We start from the raw sequence: 27232 nt of genomic DNA on the forward strand, positions 1-27232 counted from the left end.
CTTTCCACTCTTTACTTTTAAAATGCATCCCCTGACATGTATGCAGAGGGACAGAGGCCACAGGACTGAAGTCCACATTTGCAAACCTGCACTTTGAATTCACCCATTTCTCTCCCACTTTCTTCTCTTGACCTTGTTGCCTTCCTTAGTAACCATCAGCACAGAATGCACTGTCCTCTCCTACAGACATGGCTTTCCTTCCTCCTCTTCACTGCTTCAACTCTTTCTGTAATAATATCCCTTCTCTTCTCTCAATATGCTAATCACGATATATTCTTAACATGAGAAAGAAAATGCTTATTTATAATTTTTCTTTCATTGCTTGTTTGTACTGAATTTGTGCTTTATGCAAGATTATATTCTAAATTCTCTTCTTTTATAGATAATTTCACAGATTCTCTTCTGAATCCAACTTTTATTGTGTTTTTTGTTTGTTTGTTTGTTTGTTTTCCCTGTTCTCAGAATCGGAGAGTAGAGTCCTTGGGGCTGCCATCAGAGCCTTGGGCCATTTCTGTTTCCCTGGAAGGGGCTTCAGATTCAGTGCTGAAAGGTAGGTATCTGTGACATTCGGAGACCTGTTACTACTGCATCTGCACAGAAAATGTTCGCAGCCATTAGGGATTCATAGCAAGGTCAGGTACACTCAGTATCTTCAGTAATTTGAAAGCACCATCCATCATCCCCACTCTACAATGCCAGTGTTTGTGAAAAGAAAGTTTTGGCTGACAGTAAATACTTAAGGAAACACCTCCTCCTCTCCCCTCCTTTGCATGATGAAGGAGCATTTTTGTCATGTCCAGATCCCCAATGTGGTGTAAGGAGAAGAGCATGTCCCCTAAGACAAATGATTCTTTAGTACAGTGTCATGGACTGGCCCAGGGAACAAGTCACCCATACAAGGTGGTTTCTATGGAGAAACACTGGCTCAGTGATAGGAAGAATAAATGTGATGGCAAATGCAGAACACCCAGCCCAGAGCAGAACCTCAAGTTCATTTTCCCTCTCCACTTTTCTTTGTCTTCTGTTAGCTTCCTGTGCAGCCCGAGTACCACTGCTTCACTTCATTTACTTTCCCTATACCACGTGCATGTGAAAATTAAAAAAAATACACATCATTTTATTTTTTACTCCTATGAATTTAAATAGTTTAGATACCTCATATAGATAAAATCATACAATATTTGTCCCTCTGTGACTGGCTTATTTCCTTGGAATAATGTTCTCAAGATTCATCCAAGTTGTCACATATTTTAGAATTTCCTTTTTTTAAAGGTTGAATAGTAGTATTTCATTGTATGTGTACTCCACGTTTTCATTACCTATTCATCTGTTGATTGACATTTAGATTGTTTCCATTTCTTGGCAAGTGTGAAGAGCACTGCAATGAACTGGGGGTGCAGCTATCTCTTGGCAATCCTGATTTAAATTCTTTTGCATAAATACCTAGAAGTGGGCTTGCTGCATCATATTTCTATTTTTAATTTTGTGAGGAACCTTCATAGTGTTTTTCATAGCAGCTGCACCATTTTGCATTCCCACCAACAATTCACAAGAGTTTGTTTTCTACATCCTCACGAATACTTATTGTCTTTGGGTATTTTGATAATACTAGCCATCTTAATAGGTGTAACATAATACCTCATTTCATTTTGATTTGCATTTCCCTGATTATTAGTGATATTGAGCATCTTTTCATATACCTGTTGGCCATTTGTAGGTCTTGTTTGGAGAAATGTCTATTCAAGTCTTTAGTCTATTTTTAAATCACATTATTTGTTTGTTTTTTGCTATTAATTTGTAGGAGTTCCTTATATATTTTGGAAATGAACCCTTATCAGAAATACGGCTTGCATATATTTTCTCCCATTCTATAGTTTGCCTTTTCACTCTGTTTATTGTTTGCTTTGGTATGCTTAAGATATTTAGTTTGATATTATCTCACTTGTCTAACTTTGTTTAAGATGTCCAAATGATTCACAGATTCAATTTTATCTATATCAAAATTTCAATAACATTCCTTACAGAAATCTTTTAAAAATTATAAAATTCATATGGACCACAAAAAAATTCGAAAAGACAAAAATAATCTTGAAAAAGAAAAACAAAACAGGCATCACATGCCGGATTTTCAAAATATATGACAAAACTATCCTATCCTATATAATAAAAGGCTAATATGCAAATTGTCCCCTCGGAGTTCAACGACCTGGAGTTCGACTGCTCTCTATGATGTGTGCTGACCGCCAGGAACGGCGCAGAACAAAGAAAGGCCCCGACTGGCCGTATTTGCCAGCCAGGCCCAAGGACCCTACCCATGCGCAAATTTTGTGTATGGGGCCTCTAGTCTATATATATAAAAGGCTAAGTGACCAACCATACATCTGTCCGATCATCCAACCAACTGGCTGGTACATATGATGTGCACTGGCAATTTAAAAATAAACATTGACTCTCACGCATGTGCGATACATATAAAGCTCTTGCTGGCACCAATTGTGTGTAACGCCAGAATGTATCTGAAGACCAACTATTGGTACTTTGTTGTTGATATATCATGTTGTTGTTATTTATTAATCAATTTATATGTTATTTTCAGATATTTTTGAAGAAAATACCCCACTTTATTAAGAAAGTAAGGTAATTAAGCAAAGCTATCCCAGGTTGGCTAATGTGAAAATGAAATACTCAAAACTGCATTATGAGTTAATTTTAAACTGTCTGCTTTGATGATGTCAGTCTGTCCATTCTTCAATGCCATTTAGCTGTTGCTGGCATTTTGGTCTGGAATACATCAGCTATAACAGCAATTCTGATCTTAACACAGCAGCATAAAAATATCAATTTTCAGCTTTTTTCATGTTCTATATCAGTTGCTGTCACCTGACTACTGAAACTCACCTACGCCTATCCTCTACTCCATACATTCCCTGTATTCTATGCTCCATCCACACTTCAAACGATACACACACTCTTGCCCTCACTCCATATCTGTCATTGTACTTTCATGCTTTTGTAATAGAATATCATAGACTGGAGGGCTTATCAGTGAAGAAATTTATTTCCCACAGCTCTGGAGCCTGCAAAACCCAATATGAAGGCTCCAGCAAATTCTGTGTCTGGGGAGGGTCCACTTCCTAGTTCATAGACACTTCTCACTATTCAACACATGGCTAAAGGGCTAAGCAAGTTCTCTGGGGTCTCTCTTATAAGGGTGCTTAATTGCATTCATGAGGGCTCTGCCCTGATGACCTAATCACTTCCCAAAGGCCCCACTTCCAAAGACCATGACATTGGAGATAAGGTTCTAACACAACCTTTCAGTCGATAGCAACGCCTTACCTATACTCTATAACTTACCTGTATCTAGTATCTCATGTATACTCACTGCCTTACTCATAGTCCATATCCTTAGTCATACTCCATACTGTGCCTATATTCTATACTCTACCTACACTCCATACCTTTACTCCTATTCTATCACTTACCTATACTCAGGCCCTTCTTCATACTCCATGCCTTGTATTCTTTTTTTAAAAAAATATTGTGGTTAGGTACCCAGAACATAAAGCTATCTTAACCATTCTTACATGTATAGTTCAGTTACCTACATTTTTTTACCTTACCCATACTTCATGCCTTACTTATATTTCATACCTTACTTATATCTTCATACCTACTCATATTCTATACCTTATTTATTAACTCCATACTTCCCAGTATTTTATACATTAACCATATACAGTAGCTTAGTCATACTCCATACCTTACTCATATTCCATACCTTACTTTTGTACTGTACCTTACTCAGACTCCATACTTTACTCCTGATACTTACCTCCCCAAATCCTTCATTATTTTTCTTTTAGTTATCCTAAGGATCTGATCACCGACGAGCTTAGAATTTCATTATGATTATGTAGAATAAATGAAGCATGAAACTGTTTGCTTTTTTATTCTATTAACACCAACTCACATGAAGCATGGTGACTCACCTGGATTAGTATTGTCATCATTCTTCTCCGTGGGAGATTCTTGGGAAAGTATGAGGAACATGCTGAGGTTGTCTTCTGTGCACACTCTGTGTGTGTGTGTGTGTGTGTGTGTGTGTGTGTGTGTGTGTGATGTAGGGAAAACATCTTGTGCAGTTTTCTATGTTTAGAGAGCCCACATCACAAAAACGTTCTATTTCATTTGATTGAAAGTATCTTTTAAAACCATCATGAAATAGTTCTACTTAACTTCAGAAAAAATGGAACCAATCCATGTGGGATGGATTATGTAACTTATTCTGAGTATTTCCTGGAGAATATCAAAATAACAACAAAACTATACCTATAGATCTAGTGTAAATCTTTTCTTTTGCAATTTAACTTCATGTTCTTTTGTCTCAGTAGACCTTCCTCAGTAAAAAAGAGATTATTTTTTTTAAAAGCAGATTTACATACACAAAAACTATTATTTAAGGGCCTTCCAGATCCTTTGGTAATTATAAATCCTAGTTGTAGGGAAAAGATGTTCTTAGTATTTAAAAAAATAAAGTGTAAACATTAATGATATAGTTTGATATAAATATGTAATCGTTTGCTAGTTTAGCTAGAGGTGAGAGAGATGGCATGGCAGAGAACTTGAGCTGAAAAGGTGTTTTAGAAACCATATGCCGTGCAGAAACACTCAGGTAGCAATCCCTAGTTAAGTCATGTAATCAATTTCAGTTTTGCACAAGCCCAACACCCCATCTCGTGGAAGTTCCCGCAGCCAGTACGTTGTTTATACCAGCTTGGTCAGGGAGCCTGGCAATGGCATTGGTATATTTTACAATTATCATTCCAGAGATATGATGAACCCTGGAGTAATGTACTGTACTTGGCAGCAACTGCCTCAGCTTTTGAGCGCATATGCTTCAAATCTGAGAATATCATAGATATATATGGGAATCTTTGTAGAGATCTCTGAGGCAAGCTGGTATTTAACACAAAAGCAAACCCATTTGGAGCTAAAGCACTTTCCATTAGGCAGTTTGGCGGCTGTTCTACGAGGCAGACTCACTGTGCTCCACGGACACATTTCGATTAAATGCTGCTTTGTATTCCTCCAAAGATGGGAACAATAAGGACGTTTGTCAAAGGAAAAACTGCAGCAAACGATTTCATGTTGAACATCTGTACTCTGCAGTTCATTGTTTGCAAGAGTTTATGGACCATAATTTTGATGCATATAGGTTTTAAAGAGTATAAACTGCATTTATCTTGGGCGCCTATCATTTATTTTAGTCTTGGCTTATTTATTTCCATTTTTTTCTGGGCATTTTATTTATTTTGGTACTCTGACTAGATGAAGGAAAAGATGATTCCAAAAAAGGAAGTTTAGTTAGCTTTGCAAAATTGATGAGGAAAGACAATGTTTTCACCAAAAACACTGAGCAATTGAATTGAAATATGTAACACTAAGCATATTATATCTTTATGATACCTTTCAGCCTTAAAAGATCTCCAACCAATTTATAAACTTTAAGAACACTCTCCTATCTCATTGTCCATCGTACCAATCACAGTGACTTTTCCATAGTGACTTTAGTAGCAGCTGTTAATTAACAAAGTAATTTGAGGATAGTGGAGTCAGAAGACTAATTAATGGCATTGTGAAGGTGAGCCTGCCTGGAGTTGTCTTCTTTCACTTTATAAATGGATGGCCCATTTTTAGAAAATGTGAGCTTTCTTTTCTGCATTTTATTCAGGGAAACCATGGCCCAGGCAATTCAAGTTGCTAAATCTTTATCAGTCATGATTTGAAGCATTGCTAAAGTCTTGATCAATTGGCCTAACTTTGTCCTCACATAAAATATAGAACCTTTGAATAGAAGAGAGGCAGAGCCAAAAAACTGACCACCTAGGAAGACAATGGTATTTCTTTCTTGAGAGACATTTAATAATAAATTAGTGGAGATACAGCAGTGGTTAAGAATGCTAACTTTGAAATTAGGCAAATTTGGGCTATAACCCCAGTACTAAGTAATTTAACATCTTATGAGCCTATTTCCTATTACCTAAATAATATAGATATTAAAATATTTTATACGTTTTTATGAAGCTTATTTATAATTTACATATAATGTATTTATAATATATAGAAAGCACAGTGTCCGGTTAAGCTTTCAATACATGTTATCTGTTATTATTGGATTATTTGATTCTAAGACTTGTCTAAGACTTAATCTGATCCTGATGGATTTAGTAACCTCTTTAATTAAAAAAGTAAGTTTCCTTTATTGTCCAATTGCCTCTCCATAGAGAAGACTCAAATGAATTACCCTTGAGTAGGTAACTAACATTTACTTTTTGTTTTTGTGTTCATTTGTAGGGTGTACTCAGGCAGAAACTCGAGATGGTTATGTGAGCTTCTCCAACTTGGCAATTTTGATCTCTGGGTCAAATTGGCACTTTCTTTTTACTGTCACTTCCCCTCCAGGTAATTTCAGCACTGTGTGTTTTATTATCTGTTTGTTTTATTTAAAAAATAGACCCTTCTCCTTTGTCATTGGAATAGCTCTTATCATGAATAAGGAGTCATCTAAGTTTAGAGAAAAAACATCAATTGATTATATTATTAAGGTGTGAGAAGCAAGAGTACATGTAGAAATTAAGTCTCAGGAGAATCCTGGTAAGCAAGAATCCAAATGTCCATTTTCCTCTAGTTGTTAAAATTTTCTTTGAATTTTCTACTTTATATAAAAATATATATATGCGACATTTGATAGCATTGGGTTGGATACTAATTAGAAATTTTAATTTACAGAAAAAAAGAGTCCTGGGATACAGAGTATTATGAATTTTTTCATTTCTGCCCTCACCCACTGCCCGCCTCCCCCCAAATAGCAACTATACCCATTTAAAATCCTGGGTTTTTTTTAAGAAATATAGATATTAGCATGTGTTACTTGCTTATATGCTTCAGTCCTTCTTAAAAAAACATTAAAAAGAAATTTCCCTTCTGAAGTATTCTTAATAATTTTTATTTGTTAAAAAGTAATGCTATCCAACAAGTTTATAGTAGGAAACATGTTAATTAAACTTCAAAGCCAGAGGAGCCTATGTAAAATACCTCTCTCTCATTCCCATGAAGGGTACAGCTGAGCGTCCAATTTCCTCCATCCTCTTTTTAAAGAGTTGAATTCTGATAGAAACACAGAGCTTCCCACTTAAAAAAAATAATTTAAATATCGCATGCATTATTTGACTTTCCAGAAAATCCACCTAAAATAATTTGTAAAATACTAGCATTGCATTTGAACTGAAAGGTAGAAATTTACAATCAATTATTAATTTTGGCCAGGGAAGTTAGTCTGATTCCTAAAACATACAACTGTAGAAAGCAGTTCATGTACAGGTGTGATAATGCAAAGTTTTGTAAAATGCATTAGAGCAGTCATTATTTCATTGGGGCCTCTTAGATATTGGAAATGGCAAAGGAAATAAAATGTGTTGATGTGAGGTATCTTAAGCCCAACAACAAATATTTAATTAAATCCAGACATTAGTCTTCCATCATGAAACATTCAAACTGTCATAGTAAACTTTTCAATACGTTAAAAATGTGGCTTTCATAAAAATATGTAAAGAGCACTTGTCAACAGTTATTGAACTCATAATGAGGGATCCAGGAGGACAGCAAAGCTGTTAAATTACATGTGAGGGATGTAGATCAATCAGGAAGGAGCTGCTGACATAAGTTTGTTAAATTGGATACAGGACAATAAAACTATAGCCTTTGAAGTTAGATGTCTACAGATATCCTGTGCATCTTTACTGGACAAAAATCATTTGCAGCTTACCAATCTTGTATTAATTAAGCCTGATCCTCAATTAAATATAAAGTAAAAAAAAATTATGTTCCAGAGAATTTGATCAATCTTGGATGGGGCTATTTGAAAATGCTTCAAAATGACATTGATAAGATCTGAAATCAGGTTTTCCCTTAATTCCAAGTTTTGGACCATTTTCTTCACAAAGAGAATATCTTCTGTGATCAAGTAAACAAGTATTATTAATTGTTTTAGGCCGATATTCTTTTAATATCTATGACAGTGCCCTAATTTAAGTAGAGGTTCATGGGGAAACATATTCAGGGTCCTTGACCATGGGATTCCCAAGGATATATTTTGAAGGATAGTTTGTCCTAGAGACTTTTGTCTTTTAATTTCCTTGGTGGTTAACTAAGACTGAACATGTTATGAGGATCATTTTAAGGAATAAGTTATAAAACCAAGTGTACAGTGTGGGCCAGCTTCTCAGTAACACTTTGACTTTGAGTTGAGCTTGGTGTTCACTTTGACTAGGTCACTAGTTTACCTGAGGTGCCACCTGTAACTTGTAAAGTAGACTGCTGAGGGATTACGGTTTTTCTTCAGCCATTTTCCTTAAATCATAATTCATAATGTTCAATATCAAGTCTGTGAGGTGGGGCTCTGTCAGAATTAGATTACAAACTTTTAAATTAGCCCAGCTGGCATGGCTCAGTGATTGAGCATAGACCTATGAACCAGGAGGTCACAGTTTAATTCTTGGTCAGGGCACAGGCCCAAGTTGCAGGCTCAATTTCCAGTCAGGGGCGTGCAGGAGGCAGCCAATTAGTGATTCTCTCTCATCATTGATGTTTCTATATCTCTCTCCCTCTCCCTTTCTCTGAAATTATTAAAAATATATTTTTTAAAAAGTTTAAATTAGAAGAGAGTAGATGGAAGATAAAAAGAAAGCATTAAAAGGCCTGCATTTCTGTGAATCCTTATTGTCTTCACGTTTCATGTGTTTAAGTTTTATTCCCATTCCCTCTCCTTTGGCAACCATCAGCTTGTTCTCTATACTATAGATAGATATGCTTCTGTTTTGTTTATTTATCTGTTTTGTGTTTTTAGATTCCACGTACAAGTGAAATCAGAACATATTTGCCTTTCCCTGTCTGACTTACGTCACATAGCACAATACTCAATAGGTCCATCCATGTTGTCGCAAATGGCAAGATTTCATTCTTTTTTATTGCTGAATAATATTCCATTAGATATATCAAATCTTTCTCAATTCATTTATTAAAGGCCAACTAGATTGCTTCCTTATCTTGGCTATTGTCAATAATGCTGCAATGAACATAGGGGATATATATTTCTTGGGATAAATACCCAGGGGTGGAATTGCAGGATCATATGGCAGCTCATCTGTTAATTTTTTTGAGGAATTTTCATACTGTTTTCCACAGTGGCTTCACTGGTTTGCATTCCCACCAACAGTGTACAAGGATTTCCTTTCTCTGCATCCTTTCCAGCACTTCTTATATGTTGATTTATTGATGATAGCCATTTTAACAGGTGGAAGGTGCTATCTCATTGTGGTTTTAATTTGACATCATATTGATTAAGAGTGAAGATACTGAGAGTAACTCCTTGTTTCTCACTATATCAATTTCTAGTGCTAGAATCATTTGGGAAAGCAGCTCTTATTCCCATATTGATAGGATCATCAGTACCAGGCAGTTTTGAGAACCAAGGCTCTGGATTTCCTAACCATTTCTTGGAGCCATGAAGTTCTTAGGGGATTCCCAAGGGCTTCTGTGCTGGGAAGAGAGTGAGAGAACCAAGGATGCTTTCCGCCATCAGCCCAGAAAAACTATTGCAGTTGCCATATCCGTGCCTGAAGTACTCTTGCTCCAGAAATTCACATGGCGTATCCTCATTTCACTCAGGTTTCTTCCCGCTGACACCTCCTCAAAGAGGCTTTTCTGTACCATGTTCTCTACAGCACCATCCCCAACCCTGCTCCCACCTCCAGTCATTCTGTCTTCCAACCTCATTTTAGTCCTTGTGGCACCTCCCACTACCTCGCATCAGAGTATCCCTGGATTGCTTGTTTGTCTACTGTCTGTGCCCTGTGCTGCATTAGAATGTAAGTTCCAAAAGACACAGGGATCCTAGTGAATTCTGTTATATTCCCAGGGTGTAGTGAAAGATCGCACCTCATAGGCAAAAAGATTTATGAACAAGTAAGTATACTGAGATTATGTCTAAGATTGCATTTTAAAAAAATGTTCTGCTGCTAAAAATATTTGAAAACTGGTGGTCTGCAATCTTAGACCCAGGTTACTGCTCTAGGCATGTAAACAGGTCTCCCTGACTTCAGGCCCTCAGAATTTTCCCTTCTATAAACTTCATTGCCTGCAGAATACAGTTAAGGGCCTTTTTGACTGACATTTAATGCTCAGCAAATTTTGTCTCAAGTTCTTTTGAGCATTAATTCCCAGTATTTTCCGGCATTAATTTCTTAAATATCAATTGATCTTTTCTTCATTCTGTCTTCATTTGCTCAACCTTCAAAGTCCCACTTAGATACTCTCTTCTCTGGTATGCTTCTTCTGATCATATCAATGCCACGTATCCTTCCAAAGCAATTCATTTGCATTATTCTGGTGGCATGTGACACATTCTGTCTTTTTATTACAAACATTTGTATGTATATCTAATTTCATTTACAAGCTTGTAAATACTTTAAGAATGAGAACAATAACTTATCCACTGAGCAAAGATAATAATCACTGAGCAATCATTGGAAAATGGATAAAAGAATGAGGAATTTTGTTTTTACTTCTGCAAATCCCTAGTAAAACCTATCCCCCATATCCGGGCTGGATTTATTTTATTCTGATGCCCATAAAAAGAAACTAATTGATAAGAAACAAGCCAAGTTTGTCTTCAGTAGAACCATATCTAGCTAATTTGGTTATGGTAGCTTTGGGACTGAGTCAGCCAGGAGTCAAGAGACTAAAGATCTGACCATGGCTGTCAATCAAATTGTCAGGTTCAACCCAAGAAAAGCACAGCAAAGAAAAACATGGTGTTTCCCTGACTAGAGAAAATAAAAATTATTATTGTCTGAGTGATTCAGATGAAAGAAGAGATTTTGGATTGATTTGTTTGTTTTGAATAAACTACTTTAATGCCAACTATAACTAACTCATGTTCTTAGGCAAGGTTTTTTTGTTTGGCTTTGTTTTTTAATTGATTTCAGAGAGGATGGGTGAGGGAGAGAGAGATGGAAACATCAACGATGAGAGCGAATCATTGATTGGCTGCCTCCTGCATGCCCCTATTGGGGATTGAGCCCTTAACCCGGGCATGTGTCCTGACTTCCAGGATTCAAACCCCGAACTCCTGGTTTATAGGTTGATGCTCAATAACTGAGCCACACCAGTTGGGCAGGCAATATTTTTTTCTAAATATTTTATTTTTGTGAGCTAAAATGGAAAGGATAAACTACTCATTTTTAAAACATGCCATTTGATAATTTTTGATGAATGTATATTTCAATGAAACCCTTCCCACAATTAAGATAAACATATTTATCACCTTCCAAATTATAGACAAACTTAAAATTTTCATACTTAATATAATATCCAGTAAAATTTATCTTTTTGGTATATATTTTTATGACTTCAAATACATGTATAGATTCATGTAATCACCCCTACATCAGGATACAGAAAATATCCTTCAAAAAATTTTCCTTATGCTTTCCTCTGTCCTCACACCCTCTCCTCCCACTGACACTAATCCCTGGCAACCACAGATCTGACTTCCACCACTATAGTTTTATCTTTTCTAGAATGTCATATAAATGGAATCATTCAATGTGATATGGGCTTCTCTTACTCAGTATAATACCTTTGATGTTCATCCCAGTGGTTTCACATTGTTAACAGTTTCTTTTCTTTCCACCTTCCTTTCTTTCTTCTTTTCTCTCTCTCTCTCTCTCTCTCTCTCTCTCTCTCTCTCTCTCTCTCTCTCTCTCCCTCTCTCTCCTTCCTTCCATCCTCCCTCTCTTCTCCTCCTCCTCCTTTTCCTCCGTTTTTCCCCCTCTCTCTCTTCCTTCATTTCTCCTTCCTTCTTCTTCTTTTTCTTTTTCTCTTTTTGGCTGAGTAGTATTTCATCATCTGGATAAACCACAGTTGATTTTTTTCATCCCCCTATTGAAGAACATTTGGGTTGTTTCTGAGTTTGGGTGATTATGAATAGAGGTGTTATAAATATTTGTGTACATATTTTTATGTGTATAGACAAGGTGTTTTTTTTTTAGATTCTTTTATGCTTTGTTTCAAAACAATAAGGGAGTAAGCAGTCAAAATGTTCAGCCTATTACAAGTTTGAGATGAATTCTTAGAAAGATTCACTTTGTAGACTTACCCATTTTGTTCCATCTTTCATAGCCAAGTGGCTCAGCTACCATGCTCTACCTCCACTTTTCCAGATAACAAAATTTGCAGTTCTCTTGACATTTGAAGTTCTCTTGACCCTGTAGTAAGAGTCTTGGTGCCATGTCTTTTTGCTACATGCCATATTTTAAGTAGGATACATATGTCACAGCAAGTAGCTTCACACATTCTAGAACTCAGAGAATTTCTATTTTAATTAATGGAACATAAGAATGAAACTGAAATTTTGCATTGGTGGAGAAGGTAAGACAGAATAAAAGGGGAGAATTGGAAGAATTCCTCATCAATGTTTGACAAATTAGAGAGAACAATTGGGCGTTATCATTGGAATTGGATTCCTGTAGTTCTTTAATAATACAAATCTTGAATTAATTTTAGGTTCATTTATTTAGTCATTTAATTCAATAAATATTTATTAAACCTACTAAGTGTTGTAAGCATATTTTCCCACAATGTTATATTAGCACAGTTATTATTGAGACCTTTTTTTTGTTTTTTGTTTTTTTACAGGAACCAATTTTACGACTCGATCCAGGCCATTCGCCATCTCACCTGTGACTCGGTCAGAGAAGTCGACCCTCATCCTGTCTGCCTCCCTGTGCTCAGTGGTCTCGTGGCTGACTCTTTGCTGTCTGGTGTGCTGTTGGTTTAAGAAAAGCAAAAGCAGAAGTATGTAGTTTTTTTTTTTTTTTTGAATGAAAATACTGGAGGAACAATGCCATTATCTACACTAATAAAAGAGAAAAATGGTAATTGGCGTATGACGATACCCTTTTCATTGGCTAATCAGGGCTATATGCAAATTAACTGCCAACTAAGATTAGCAGTTAACTGCCAACAAGATGGTGGTTAATTTGCATATGTAGGCACAATGCAGGGAGGTGAAAGGGAAAGCAGGAAGAAGCCCCCTGCCACTGACAGTGATCAGAAACCCAGGGGGGAGCTAAGAGCTGGGGGGCATGGCAAAGGCGGCCCTGGGGCCGCCTTTGCCCTGCCCCCCAGCCATGATCGGAGAATCAGGTGCCTTTTCCGCCCTGGCCAGTGATAGCAGGAAGTAGGGGTGGAGCCAGCGATGGGAGCTGGGCATGGTCGAAGCTGGCAGTCCCAGGAGCTAAGGGTCCTTTGCCTGGGCCTAAAGTGAAGCCCACGATCGTGGGGCCGCTGCAGCTGCGGGTCCCCGCTGCCCGGGCCGGATGCCTAGGCCAGAGGTGTTAGGCCTGGGCAGGGGCAGAGCCTGCAACTGCGGGGAAGTGGGGGTCCCCTGCCCAGGCCTGACACCTCTGCCGGAGGCCTCAGGCCTGGTCAAGGGGCCGATCCGGTGATTGGTGATCGGAGGGTGATGAGGGTCAACTCCTCTGGCCGAGGCATCAGGCCTGGGCGGGGGGCTGGGGGTCCCCTGCCCAGGCCTGATGCCTGGGCCAGAGGCATCAGGCCTGGGTGGGGGGCGGAGCCAGGGATTGGAGGGATATGATGGTCCCCTTGCCCAGGCCTGAAGCCTGGGTCAGAGGCGTCAGGCTTGGGCGGGGGGTGGAGCAAGCGATCAGAGGGAGATAGGGGTCCCCTGCCCAGGCCTGACACCTCTGTCAGAGGCGTCAGGCCTGGTCAAGGGGCGGATCCTGCGATTGGAGGGTGATGGGGGTCAACGCCTGAGGGCTCCCAGTATGTGAGAGGGGGCAGGCTGGGCTGAGGGACACTCCCCCCGCACACACACACACACCCAGTGCACGAATTTCGTGCACCGGTCCCCTAGTGTATAACATATTAGCCTTTCTTTTACTTCCCCAAAGAAAAGCATTTATGAACTTTTGCAACATATTAAGCTACATGTAGCTAATTTACTTAATTCATACAGTAAAGATAAGAATTGCCTAATCTTAAACAATAATAGCAATACTACTAAAAGTTCAAATTTATTGAGCACTCGCTATAGACCAGGGTCTAATTACTTTAGATACATGAATTTATCTAATATTCATAACAGCCCTATAAAATAGGTACCAAATACTATGTCTATATTATGGAGGTGGACAATGAGGCCCAGAAACACTAAGTTACTTACCCCACGGTCCACAGTCAGGAAGAAGCCAGGCAGTTTGGTTCCAGATCTTATTCTCTGAAACTCTATGCTCCACTGCCCAGGGAACCCTCCAAAGATGAGTCTGGGAAGGGGAATGCCCTCTTCTCCTTCAAAAGAGGGAAGAGAGTGCTTAATGTTTTATTTTTGTTTTCTCTAGGAGCATAGAAATTATGCTCTTAGACATTTTCCCATAATCAGCTCTCTCTCTCTCTCTCTCTCTCTCTCTCTCTCTCTCTCTCTCCATGGAAAAATCACTGAGGAAAAGAAGTTCTGTAAAAGAGGCTTCTTTCTATCTTTTATTCTGTTCTTAGAGTGTGGGAGAAAGAAAAGCAAATCCCTTACTCTACCCAACTTAAACTCTCAGCCAATGAGTGGATGAAACACTTGTGATAATAGGAGGTATTAGGAAACCAAATGGATATGAGTGAATATATAGAGAGGTAAAATGAGGAGAGGCAAAGAGAGAAAGTCAAAATAAAGGAAGGAGAATGGAAGAAGCTTGGTGACACGACTGGGATATTCACTATTTCAAACCAGCTTCAGACATCCCTATCTCTCTCCTTGTCATGATGGGTCTGGGCAAACTACAATGAAACTTCAGGATTCCTGGTCTTTCTTAGGAAGAACAAGGTCTTCTCACCCTGTGTAGGTGCCAGTGATATTTTGAACTCCAAGTTTTGGTCTTTGTTTTCAAATCTAAAGTTCATTGTGTTTGTGTGTGTTGCTTTCCTGTTTGAAAGCAAAGACCTTTCATAATTTTTAATCTCATGTGACTCTGTGAAGTAATTTAATTCTCATCCTCCCTTTTATAGCTAAACTTACCAGCCTTGGAGGGACCTACACTAAGCTCTGTTCACCCCATTTCTTCTCTTTTGTTCCCCTAGGTCTAGAGGAAGCTTCTTTCTACAGTTACTAACCTATCAGTTACCCAGTGTCCTCCTTTTGTTCTTTGAACTTTTCAATATCTATGGGCACATTTCTCTGTATTAAATTCTCTTATTGTTCTGTGTGAACATAGACTCCTAAATTTCTATTTAAAAATTTAAAGTGATCAGGAGGAACTTTATACGGGGTGTGGGGGGTGGGGTGGGGGGATGTATGCAGTAGTCAGCTCTTTATATATTTTCCTGTACTTTTCCAATGGCTAAAATTAACATTTTAGAATAAAGAAAATTGTTCTCCCTGAATGTTTCTTTGCAACTTCTTGTGAATTTATAATTATTTCAAAATAAAAGGTTAAAAAATATTAGTAACATTCTATGCCAGCTCGGTCCAATAAAAATAAAACATGAGTCACAAATGTGAGGCACATAATGTAATTTTCTAGAAGCCACTTAACCCAATATATCAAAATTTATTTCAACATGTAATAAATATGAAAATGTTATATATTTTACTTTTGTTTTCAAAATTAGGTGTATATTATACATTTACAGCACATCTCAATGCTAACTAGTCACATTTCAAGTGTTCAGTAGTTGGTAGTCAGGGTTGGGATTTTATTTCTTTATTTCTCAGGATTTATTATATGCGTTCTATTGTATTTATTTCACAATCATTTTGGGAGGCATCCAAGGAAAAATCTTAACACTTAGGGCCCATTTACAAATAAAAATGTTATTTTATTCTGAAAAAAAAACCACACAAAACAACAACAAGAAACATGCACTTCCTTTTCTCATTAATTTAGAAATAAAGAGTGAAGATATTTCTGCATCCCAGACTAATGATCAAAAGAATCATGTCCATGTCTCATCTAAACGCCAAGGATCACAGGTAGAGACTGAAAAAGAAGACCCCATCGTGGGAGAAGGTAAGCTGGGACAATGGGATGATCTTCACCAGAGACACGAAGTGTGGATGACCCATAGCCTTCCTCTCTCCCTGGCTGTCAGTTTCTGAATGAACTTAGCATATAGGCCTTTCTTTCAGTCTTTGTTATTTCTCAAGGAAATTATACCCTAGCATAGGAATCTGCAAGGATAGCTGATCACTCATCTATTAATCAGTTATTAAATTTGATATTTATATTTTCTTACTTAGTAGAAGATTATTGGCTTACCATTTGAATTTGTTACACAGAGAAAGGGAAAACCAGAGTTGAGGCATATAATCTTTCCCTTAGCTATTGCAAAGCTGCCAGTTTGGCAACAGTATTGAATTTGGGACAGAAGAGAGTGTAGCTGCCAAATACCAACTATGCAAATTAGATTGAATATAGAACCCTCAAGAAATGAGTCAGCTTTGTCAAGTTCTGCTCTGTTGCTTAGTTGTTCTTTTAGCAAAATGGATTATCTGCTTACATTGTACACTATACCAAATGACATTGCTTGTTATATTGTTAAATTGCCATTAGATTGGTGCCAAGCAGACAAAAGATAGGTATTTGCCTCAAACCAATGTTTTGCCCTTGTCCTTCTAAGGATAAAGAAAAGAGAAAGATAGTGGACATATCACAAAATCCATTTGCCAATAGATGTGGTGTATGAAAAATATTCACATAATTTCCATGGATCTAAAACATTTTGAAACATATGCTCTAAAGAGAATATTTCTATTTTTTCTAAGTAATAGCCAATTATCATGTTTTCTGCTTGAAAAGGAATATGAATCTTAATGGTTCTGAGTGCATGCTTAACCAAAAAATAGTAGTCCAATGTTGTTCTGCCTCAATCTAACTAGTTCAATGAATTCCGGTAAGTGTGTGTGTGTGTGTGTATCAGTTTGTTTGCCTGTTTGTATTCTTTCCCATGGAGAAAATGAGGTTATTTTTATTTTTTAACAAATTAGTCAGTTATACTTCAGCTCCTGGACCTGCCCCAAAAGGTGGAGGGGGAGGTAAGGGGAGTGGGGGAGGGGTGAGAAGAATGGAGAGAGAGAGACGGGGAATTCTTTCTAGATTCCATCTAATACTGCTTTAACTTTGGCTTCTGGAAGTCTGTATTATTGCATGCAAATTCAGGACCAGTATTTCAAAACAATCATCTGAACTCAGCTCTGTGAATGAAGGATAGGGTATTTAGCTCTATTCTTCAGGGAATGGCAACAGTGATGCTAATCTCTCCCCTAATCTAATATGGCCATCTCTACATGAATCTCAGTTGCCCTGCTGAACTTAACTACATTAGGCAGTCCACAGTGCCTGGGTGTTTTATTAGGGACCATTTTTTATGTGGTGGCTGATTAATAAATTACCTGGAATGAGACCAGGGACAGCGCTCCTGTGGAAGGTTTAGATGGAAGAGATGGGAGTGTCAGAGAGGCCATTTTATTACGGCATCCGAGTTAAAAATAGAAAGATGTGTTGTATGAATCCTCCCCTGGGGATCATAGCAGATTTTTTCCTCGTCTCTTAAGGTTTGTCCAAATCTAAAGAGCTTTGTTTCCAAGGCAAGTAATGAGGCATCTCCTGCTTTTCTTTGAAAATTATTACCAGCTACATAACACCTAATTATCGCTAGCTTTAAATAAATGTGGTGTTATTTCATTATTTCCATAGCACTTTAGTGTCCCTGTTCCCTCTGTGTTTTTAAACTTTCAGCATTTGCTAATAAAGTAATTGGCTATCTCTCTCATAAGCATTCCATAGCTCTAAAATTATTTAGCGGATGGAATTATTTCCGCTAATTATTTCCAGTAGATTTAGACTGTAAACTCACCATGTTATGGCTTTTACCAAGAATTGTATGGATGCAATCTGCGGGGAGCTAGAGAGCTGTCATGGGGAAAGAAGGGAGTGAAGCATATATCCTTCGTATTTCACTGTTACCAACCAGGTTTTGGACATTATAGAGCCATCTGAGCCAGCTTTTAAAATTCACATTTGCTCTTGTCACTCTGCTACTCAGGAGATTTAATGAGTTCCCACTGTCGATTGGAGAGGCAGGAGAATGTGACAATTCAGGACATGAAACCTTCTGACTTCTGATCAGATGAACGGGGTTTCATCCTGATTCTCTTGTTGACTTACTTTGTGGCCTCAAACAAGTCAGCTGGCCTCTCTGTGCCCTTCAGTTTTCTCATCTGTAAAGCTGGCAAAATACTGCCTACCTTTAGGGTGGTCGTGCCGATGAAGTGAGTCAAAATCAGTAATGAATGCAGAACAAGTCAGGTGTTATTTACTGTTGTTTTAAACTGTTACTTAAGACTGAAAGCCCTTCAAAACCTGACTCTGTCCTGCCTTCCGAATCTTAGTTTGGATTTCACCTTCCTGCCCCCTGCTTATACCAGTACTCACCACGCTAGCTCACTCATCCAGGGACTTGTGTAACACCTTCCCACCCACTTGCTTGCACAATTGCTTCCAATTGGATGGTTTGTCTTCACCGGTTAAAATCTACTCAAGCTTTTATGCACCACCTGAGTGCCTCCTTATTTTTAAAAGTCTTCCCCAATCCTTTTCACCTCACTGAAAATGAGTATTTTCTCTGTGGGCTCCAAGCATTCTAAAGGCGTGCCTCCTCAGTAGTACTTATGATTTTTGGAATTCATTGCACATAGATGGCTCTCTGTTCCCCCGGGTCAGTGGTTCTCAACGAGGGGCAATTTTGTTCCCCAAGTAGGGTGGCAAACGCATTCTGGTTTTCAGAACTTTCTTAGTTTTAACCCTCCAAGTTTTGTGTCCCAAGAACTCCCTCAGTCCCAGACAAATTAGGACAGTTGGTCATTCTACCTTCAGAAGACATTTGCAATGTCTGAAGACATTTTTGTGTCACAGCTTGGGGGAAGGGGATACTGCTGACATCTAGTGAGATCAGGGATACTGTAAACATCGTACAATGCACAGGACCACCTACACAATAAAGACCACTGGACTTAAAATAACGCCAAGGTTGAGAAACGCTGGCAAAAGCTATTACTCATCTTTGTAACATTTAAGTGAGAGACTTCTGGAATGACTTAGTGGAGGCAATTAGATTTTATCAACCAATAAATACATAAGTATTTATCTACCTCCTGATATTTATTTAGTACCTTATAATGTCCTCTCCATGCAGTTACAAAGCTGTGATATCAGGTCCTCGGTCCTGTATAAGCTTCAGATATTGTTGGGACACAAGCATAATATTTTAGGGAAAATGACAGAAGAATTCCGAGCAAAAATGATTAAGTCCAATGCAAGCACATCAACAAGGTGTATTTGAAGGATTTAAAGGAAAGAGAAAATACCAAAAGAGAGAAAGAATATCATTATTCTATGTTACATGTTTAGTTCCTCTAGCTCCTAAATTATACCACAGTTTCATCTCATTTGCTAAGGGCTTTGGTTGTGTGGTTTGCACAAACCCAGGTTTACAGAAATGCCAGGACGGGTGTCAGCTTTGCTTTGTCAATGTTCAATTTTTGTATCACTCCTTCTCAACTGTTCCCTATTCTCCTAATTTGGTGAAGGGCCCCCAAATCTCCTACACCTTGGAATTAACTTTAACCTTTACCACTGCATGCCTTTATTTGCCAAGTTTTATCAATTCCACCTTTGCCATGTCTGCTTTTTGTCTTCTGCTCTAGTTCTGCCTCAGTTAGTACACTCCTTGATGTCCATACCTCCACACCCTATCGCGTTTCCCTCCAGGAGAGTATACCCCAAACACAACATAGCCTCCCAGTTTCTAAATTCACATCTTCATTATTCACTCAACAATAGTTAGCAATGGTCTCTCATTCTAACACCCTATTTATCCACATATCTAATATGTTCCGTTCCTTCCAATCACAGGTCAAATATTTTTTCTCTTTTTCAAATTCTCTTATGTAAAAGGGATAGTCTTTTTCTGTCAACTTTTATAACACTTTCCTCTTATTCACTTAACACCTTTTATATGTAATGTAATTATTTGTGTTCATTTTGTCCAGATCCTATCCTATAAATTCTGTATCTTTTCTAATCCCCAAAGCACTTTTACGATAGGATGTTAAAATATAGACCACTGATGACTACTGTTAAGCAAATGATGAAGATAGAGATGAAATTCCAGCAGTTCTTTGAACTGTTGGGAAAAAAAAGAAAACTTTATATTTTCTAAAAGAGATATAAAAAGTTTATTTAGGTTCACAAAATTAATATTAGGATAGTGATTGCACATATTTTGCAATCTGTGACTTCCTGCTTCCAGACGATGCTTTCTGCTGGCTGCCTTAGGTTCATGCCCCAGCTTCCTTACCACCATTTTTGCCTTTGTCTTTGCAGGAAGATACTGCTGCATACCTTAGGGCTGTCTTCTCCAAATCACACACTGATCTTTGGCCACTGGTCCTATATAAAATATATATATATGTATTATTTTTTATATAAATATATGTGTGTGTGAAATCAATGGGAATGGAAAACAAATATAAGAATGGCACCGTCAACTTCAGAGATTCATCTCTACCATTTTAGAGTCCTGTTGACTATATATGGTGTGTTTTGTGAATGTAAAATATAAAGGACTATCAGTGTCCTTTGAAAGTACAAAGCTATGAAAACAACAGGGAGTGGGGAGGAGAGGGAAGGGTTCAAGATGTCTGGAGTCAGGGAAAAACAAAACATCTCAGGATTAGAAGTTGTCATAAATTCCCAGAAAGTAAAATTATATTTGGAAATTATTAGTAAATAGCATGTCCATGTTATATAATAAAAATGCAAACATCTCCTAATTTAAAAACATGACTAAAATCTAGCACTTAATTCCTTAAGAAAACTGTTTTAAAGCAACCAGGAATAAGAGCCTGCCTGCTAACTAAGATAGAGAGTTCCAATGCTAATTACAACCAAGATTCAATACCACATTAACCATTGGAATATTAGAAGAATTCCTCCTTAAATGAGGACAAACACATGATTCACTCTTACCATAATAATATAGCATGTATGATGGGATGCTAAAATATGCAGTCGGATTGTACAGCAAAGTCAAGAGACAATGTTGGATAAAACACATGCTGATTTGTAGATGATATAATTATTTAATATTAACTTAAAAGACTTAATAATTAATTGCTATAAATTATAAATAACTTGGGTAACTTATTCAAGTACTAGAGGCCTGATGCATGAAATTTGTGCAAGAGTAGGCCTGCTTCCCCCAACTGCAGGCACCCGCTTCCCTTTGACACCCGGGACCCGGGCTTCTCTCAGTCCCAAAAGGACTTCCGGAATGATGTCCAGTCTAATTAGCATATTACCCTTTTATTATTATAGATAATGCCAATCTATGCAAAATAACATTGTGTAAGTCATTCATATACAGTTAGGAAACATAATAAAATACATAATAGTGACCAAATAATATGCTGTCTTAGAAAACAAAAACACTTAACAAGAGATATATTACACTTATTAAAAAATGAAGTATATTACATTGAATAACTTAAAGAGAAGACTAGAATTCATAGGGAATTATAGCATGTTTCTAATTAAATTGACTAATATTACAAAAACCTCAATTATTCCTAAGTTAACTTTGGTTTATCACAGTTTCAGTTATTTTATACAGAGTAGAACAACATAAGATGAATCTAAAATTCTTCAGAAAATATAAAACAATGACACAAAGTTATTTTTTTAATAAGAAATGGATTTTATGGCAATGGGAAAGGGTAGCTCAACTAGAGATCATATTTATGTTACTATTCTTAAGACAATGTGATACTGACACAAGGAAATATGAGGACCTTAGCGGAAATAACCTCAATTAGATATAGATATAAATATTAGTTCCAGAAATGTAATAAAGGATCAAGGAGATAAAAGTAAAGGAAAACAGAAGCATTAGTCTATATATGGAGCTAGGAAATTTGACTATTTAAGACATTTAGCAATCTAAATTTATGCTTCAAAAAATATACCAAAGTAAACTCTAGATGGATTAATGAGTTAAATTAGGTTTATTAAAACATTACATTGCTAGAGTATTATAAAAACAATAAAATAGAGACCACTTATGATATAATGTGAGACCAAAGGTATTCTTTCATTCTTTCTCTTTTTAAAATCTTCATACCTTCCTGAGTTGTCATGCACTGCTTATTAAAAAAATAAATGATAGCCCTAACCGGTTTGGCTCAGTGGATAGAGTGTCAGTCTTCGGACTGAAGGGTCCCAGGTTCGATGTACCTTGGTTGTGGACACATCCCCAGTAGGGAGTGTGCAGGAGGCAACTGATCAATGTTTCTAACTTTCTATCCCTCTCCCTTCCTCTGTAAAAAATCAATAAAACATATTAAAAAAAATAAATGATAATTTTTTCACTTGATCAAATAACCTGGAAAACATAAGAAATAGTATGCTATTAATTAATTAATATTTGTCAATTAATAAATTAGAATGAATACTTGAATATTATTTGTTAACCATTGCATAGACCTTCTTCAATATGTGGGTGGGCTGTTGCCATTACTGTCAAATGAGAAACCAAGTTGTAGTACATTTTTTTTTTTATAATCTTCATCCAGGGATATGCTTTCATTGATTTCTAGAAAGAGAGGAAGAGGGAGAGGGAGAGGGGGAGAGAGAGAGAGAGAGAGAAGAAACATTCATTAGTTGTCTCCTCTACACACCCCCAACCAGGGATCAAACCTGCAACCTTTTACATTCTTTATGTCAGTTGATCAGAAGTTCATCTCTCTGCTTTAGATTGTTCTAAAATTCCAAGGTTCAGCTGATTGTACTGGGCTTTTGTACTGAATCTAGGTCATCCAACACTGAGTACGGCACAGGGGGATTGGGCTGGGAAAAGATGCACAGTGGGCGTGGGGTAGGGACTGAGGGGACAGCCATTGTTAATGATTCCATTGCAAAGGAAGCCAGTAACTAGTACCCACACCAATTACACAACACAGGCACAGCGTATGTTTGTTGCCCAAGAGAGTTTTAGAAGACAGAAAGAAGAGGGTGAGGATAGCTGACTGTGGGTAAACATTGACGGACCTCCAAATCACCAAGTCCTTCTGTTCATGGAGACGGGATATATCTTCCCACGTTTTATGCCATTTTCCCAAAACTTGAGCAAAACCACGGGACTCTAAGAGGCGTAGAGGGCAATTTGAAACTTCATCTTTCCATTTTAATGGGAACTCGTCAAGGCGGAGGTGGAAAGGAGGCATACCAATTCATATGTTTTGATACTCAATATTCTTCCTTCCCTAAAACCCAAACATTCTGCTGAATGAATGCCTTAGGACACATATCTGCTATAAATTCATTTTTTATCTAATTTGTCTGAGATCTAAGCTTCCTATGGAGGTCCGAGATCAAAGGATCTGATTCCTTCTGATGTTAGTGCTGACATATAATGTGTGCTGACTTAGTTCTGTCTATAACCTCACAGTGGGAGGCGGCCCGCCTCCCTGGGCACCTTTACTCAGTGCACTTTCATTTCAGCTAGGGAGTCTGTCAGGTACGTTGCTGATTGGGGCTGCCATGTAAATAATTCATGGGAGATTTTTAAATGTTTTGGGGCTTGCAAAGGCAAGCTATGCTTGTGTTAGTCTTTTCTTAAAGGATGCAGACTTGAAGAACAGGGGGTAACAGATTTCCAATGATGAGCTCTCAAAAACAGGATAACATCTTCAATGGGTTGAAAATAGGTGACTTGCTATGTTTGATGCCCCTTATATAAAGTGGTATTGGTTTTTTACCAAGGAATAAAAATGCTGTCTTCTTTTCCCCCCTTTTTAAGTATGTTTCTATGTGACAATTTAATATTCTTGTTCTTTGTTTATTTGCTGATCTCGATAAACTATGTCTTTTCCTCCTGGTGGGAGCAGTACTTACGGAAATGACACTGAGATCAGTATGTGGCATAGAACTGAGCATGATGGGGAGACAAGATTGATGGCACAAAAAGTTCCTTCCCTGAAGGAACTCAACATTCAAAGAGGAAGACAAAACTGTCATACAAGGGAAATTGATCAATAATAGAAGTAGTTGTACAAGTCAAAGGAAAAACTCTAGTCAACAAGTATTGAGGCGTAAATCAGTGTAGTCTGATCTAGTCAAGGAACAGTTCTGGAAGGAGTTGAGATCCCATAGGGAAACTAGTATAACCTGGCAGTTCCCATAGATCTAAGAGAATAATCCATAGTTAGGTGGTCATGGCAGATACTTGCTAGGCAAAAGTCTGTGGAAAAAGAAGAGAGGAAATATGGGTAATGTGGGTTTAGCAGAATATTAGTTGATGCATCATGGAAACAATATAAACAACATGATACTCTCATTTTCTTGCTGTATATCAAAGCGTATCACATATATTTGTATTATTATTATTATTACCTTCTCTCTTTCTCACCTCCATTCCCATTCATTGTTAGATTAAATTGAATAGAAAATTAGTATACTTTTTGTCCTAATAATGTACTATATAGTATAATATAGACATGATTACTGTCTTCTAACATGAACCAAGGTCAGTCTCAGTAAACTGAATGAGAAGCATAGTTCACAGGTTAAAAATTATCATTTACATAGTATACAAAACTGTGGTTAACGAATTTGCGGATGAGATGTGAGAAAAGCAAGGTTGAGAAATGTCAATATTGGTATTGCCACTTGCCCTTTTGGGGGTTTAGGACAGTTCTCAAACTTTTTTCACTGTAAGGTACATAAGGAATAACATTCACATGTATGCCAAACTGCCATGCATATACTCAACCAAACAGTCTTCTTAAATCCTCATTGCTATCTCTAACTTCACAAAATGTTGAGGAGTGCTTAGATTAGAACATAGACTCTGGAGCTAACAATCTTCAATTCTGTGGAATAAATAACATCCGTCACTACTTTGTACATGGCCTTGGAAAGTTACTTAATCTTCTGCATCTCAGTGGACTTCCTTCTAAAACAGATATAATAATAGTACTTATTTCAGAGGGTTGTTATAAGGATTAACATATATATATATATATGTATGTGTATATATATATATATATATATATATATATATATATATATATACTCAACATGTGATAATTGCTACAATCGCTGTGTGTTACTTTAAATTATTATTAGCTTTTCTCTACAAAAAAAACACAACCATGTGGGAATATGAATGTTAACATATTCATTAACATAGAATACTTTTGAATTCCTTTATTATGTTAAAAAATCTGTAATGGAATAAAACTTTTAAAAATTAAACTATAATACCTTATTGGTTTTTTTAAAAATATGTTTTTATTGATTTTTGAGAGGGGAAGGGGAAGGAAGGGAGAGAGAGAAACATCAATGAGAAATATGAATCAGCTGCCTCCTGCACCCCCTTTCCTGGGCATCAGGCCCGAAACCAGGAATCAAACCCATGACCTCTTGGTGCATGGGTTGACACTCAACCACTGAGCAACAGTAGCCAGGCAATACCTTATTGTTTATAACAAATAAATTGACATATCCCTCAACACTCAATGTAATCCTATCTAATAAAAGAGAAAAATGGTAATTGGCGTACGACGATACCCTTTTCATTGGCTAATCGGGGCCATATGCAAATTAACTGCCAACTAAGATTGGCAGTTAACTGCCAACAAGATGGCGGCTAATTTGCATATGTAGGCACAATGCAGGGAGGTGAAAGGGAAAGCAGGAAGAAGCCCCCTGCCACTGACAGTGATCGGAAACCCAGGGGGGAGCTAAGAGCTGGGAGGCAGGGCAAAGGCGGCCCTGGGGCCGCCTTTGCCCTGCCCCCCAGCCATGATCAGAGAATCAGGTGCCTTTGCCGCCCTGGCCAGTGATAGCAGGAAGTAGGGGTGGAGCCAGCGATGGGAGCTGGACACGGTCGAAGCTGGCAGTCCCGGGAGCTAGGGGTCCCTTGCCTGGGCCTAAAGCGGAGCCCACGATCGTGGGGCCGCTGCAGCTGTGGGTCCCCGCTGCCCGAGCCGGACGCCTCAGCCAGAGGCCTTAGGCCTGGGCAGGGGCGGAGCCTGCAACCGCGGGGAGCTGGGGGTCCCCTGTCCAGGCCTGACACCTCTTCCGGAGGCCTCAGGCCTGGTCAAGGGGCCGATCTGGTGATTGGTGATCGGAGGGTGATGAGGGTCAACTCCTCTGGCGGAGGCGTCAGGCCTGGGCAAGGGGCAGAGCCTGCAACCGCGGGGAGCTGGGGGTCCCCTGTCCAGGCCTGACACCTCTTCCGGAGGCCTCAGGCCTGGTCAAGGGGCCGATCTGGTGATTGGTGATCGGAGGGTGATGAGGGTCTACGCCTCTGGCCGAGGCATCAGGCCTGGGCAAGGGGCAGAGCCAGCAATCGGAGGGGTCTGGGGGTCCCCTGCCCAGGCCTGACACCTGGGCCAGAGGCATCAGGCCTGGGCAAGGGGCCGATCCTGCGATTGGAGGGTGATGGGGGTCAATGCCTGAGGGCTCCCAGTATGTGAGAGGGGGCAGGCTGGGCTGAGGGACACTCCCCCACACACACACACACACCCGGTGCACGAATTTCGTGCACCGGGCCCCTAGTATAAAAATAAAAAACTCATGAGTGGGGAGATGAATTAAAGAAGGCAGAGAGTTTTAAAAGATAGGATAAAACATTTGAGAACTAGGGTGTTGTTGTTTTTTTAATCCTCACCCAAGGATATGTTTAATGACCTGGGGGTGGGGGGAGGGAGAGAGAGAGAGAGAGAGAGAGAGAGAGAGAGAGAGAGAGAGAGAGAGATTGGTTGCCTTCCATATGCTTCCTGACTAGGGATTGAACCCACAACCTGGGCATGTGCCCTGACTAGGAGTCAAACCTTTTTGGCGTATGGGAAAATGTTCCAACCAACTGAGCCACCTGGCCAGGGCAGAACTAGGGTGTGTTTTAAGATAATTCTTACAAGTGGGAAATGAGGTAATTATGGGAAAGAATGAAAACATTTGGGTTTAGAGCAGGATGCAGCCAGAGATTAAAGCACTACATAAATATAAAATACTTTAAAGGAAATACATTTGGATACTCA

The 27232-nt window shown here is 38.4% G+C and overlaps 1 protein-coding gene across 1 annotated transcript in view; it reads left to right on the plus strand.

Annotated features, from left to right (window-relative positions):
- Positions 1 to 27232, plus strand: part of PKHD1 (PKHD1 ciliary IPT domain containing fibrocystin/polyductin) — a 409206-nt gene that overhangs the window by 377407 nt on the left and 4567 nt on the right. The window contains exons 63-66 of the mRNA XM_059701438.1: positions 463 to 550; positions 6358 to 6465; positions 12760 to 12918; positions 16017 to 16139. Of these exons, the coding sequence (XP_059557421.1) occupies positions 463 to 550; positions 6358 to 6465; positions 12760 to 12918; positions 16017 to 16139 (478 nt within the window). The remainder of the gene's footprint in view (positions 1 to 462; positions 551 to 6357; positions 6466 to 12759; positions 12919 to 16016; positions 16140 to 27232) is intronic.

The sequence above is a fragment of the Myotis daubentonii genome, chromosome 6, assembly GCF_963259705.1.
Source record: "Myotis daubentonii chromosome 6, mMyoDau2.1, whole genome shotgun sequence".
NCBI classification, from domain to species: Eukaryota; Metazoa; Chordata; class Mammalia; order Chiroptera; family Vespertilionidae; genus Myotis; species Myotis daubentonii.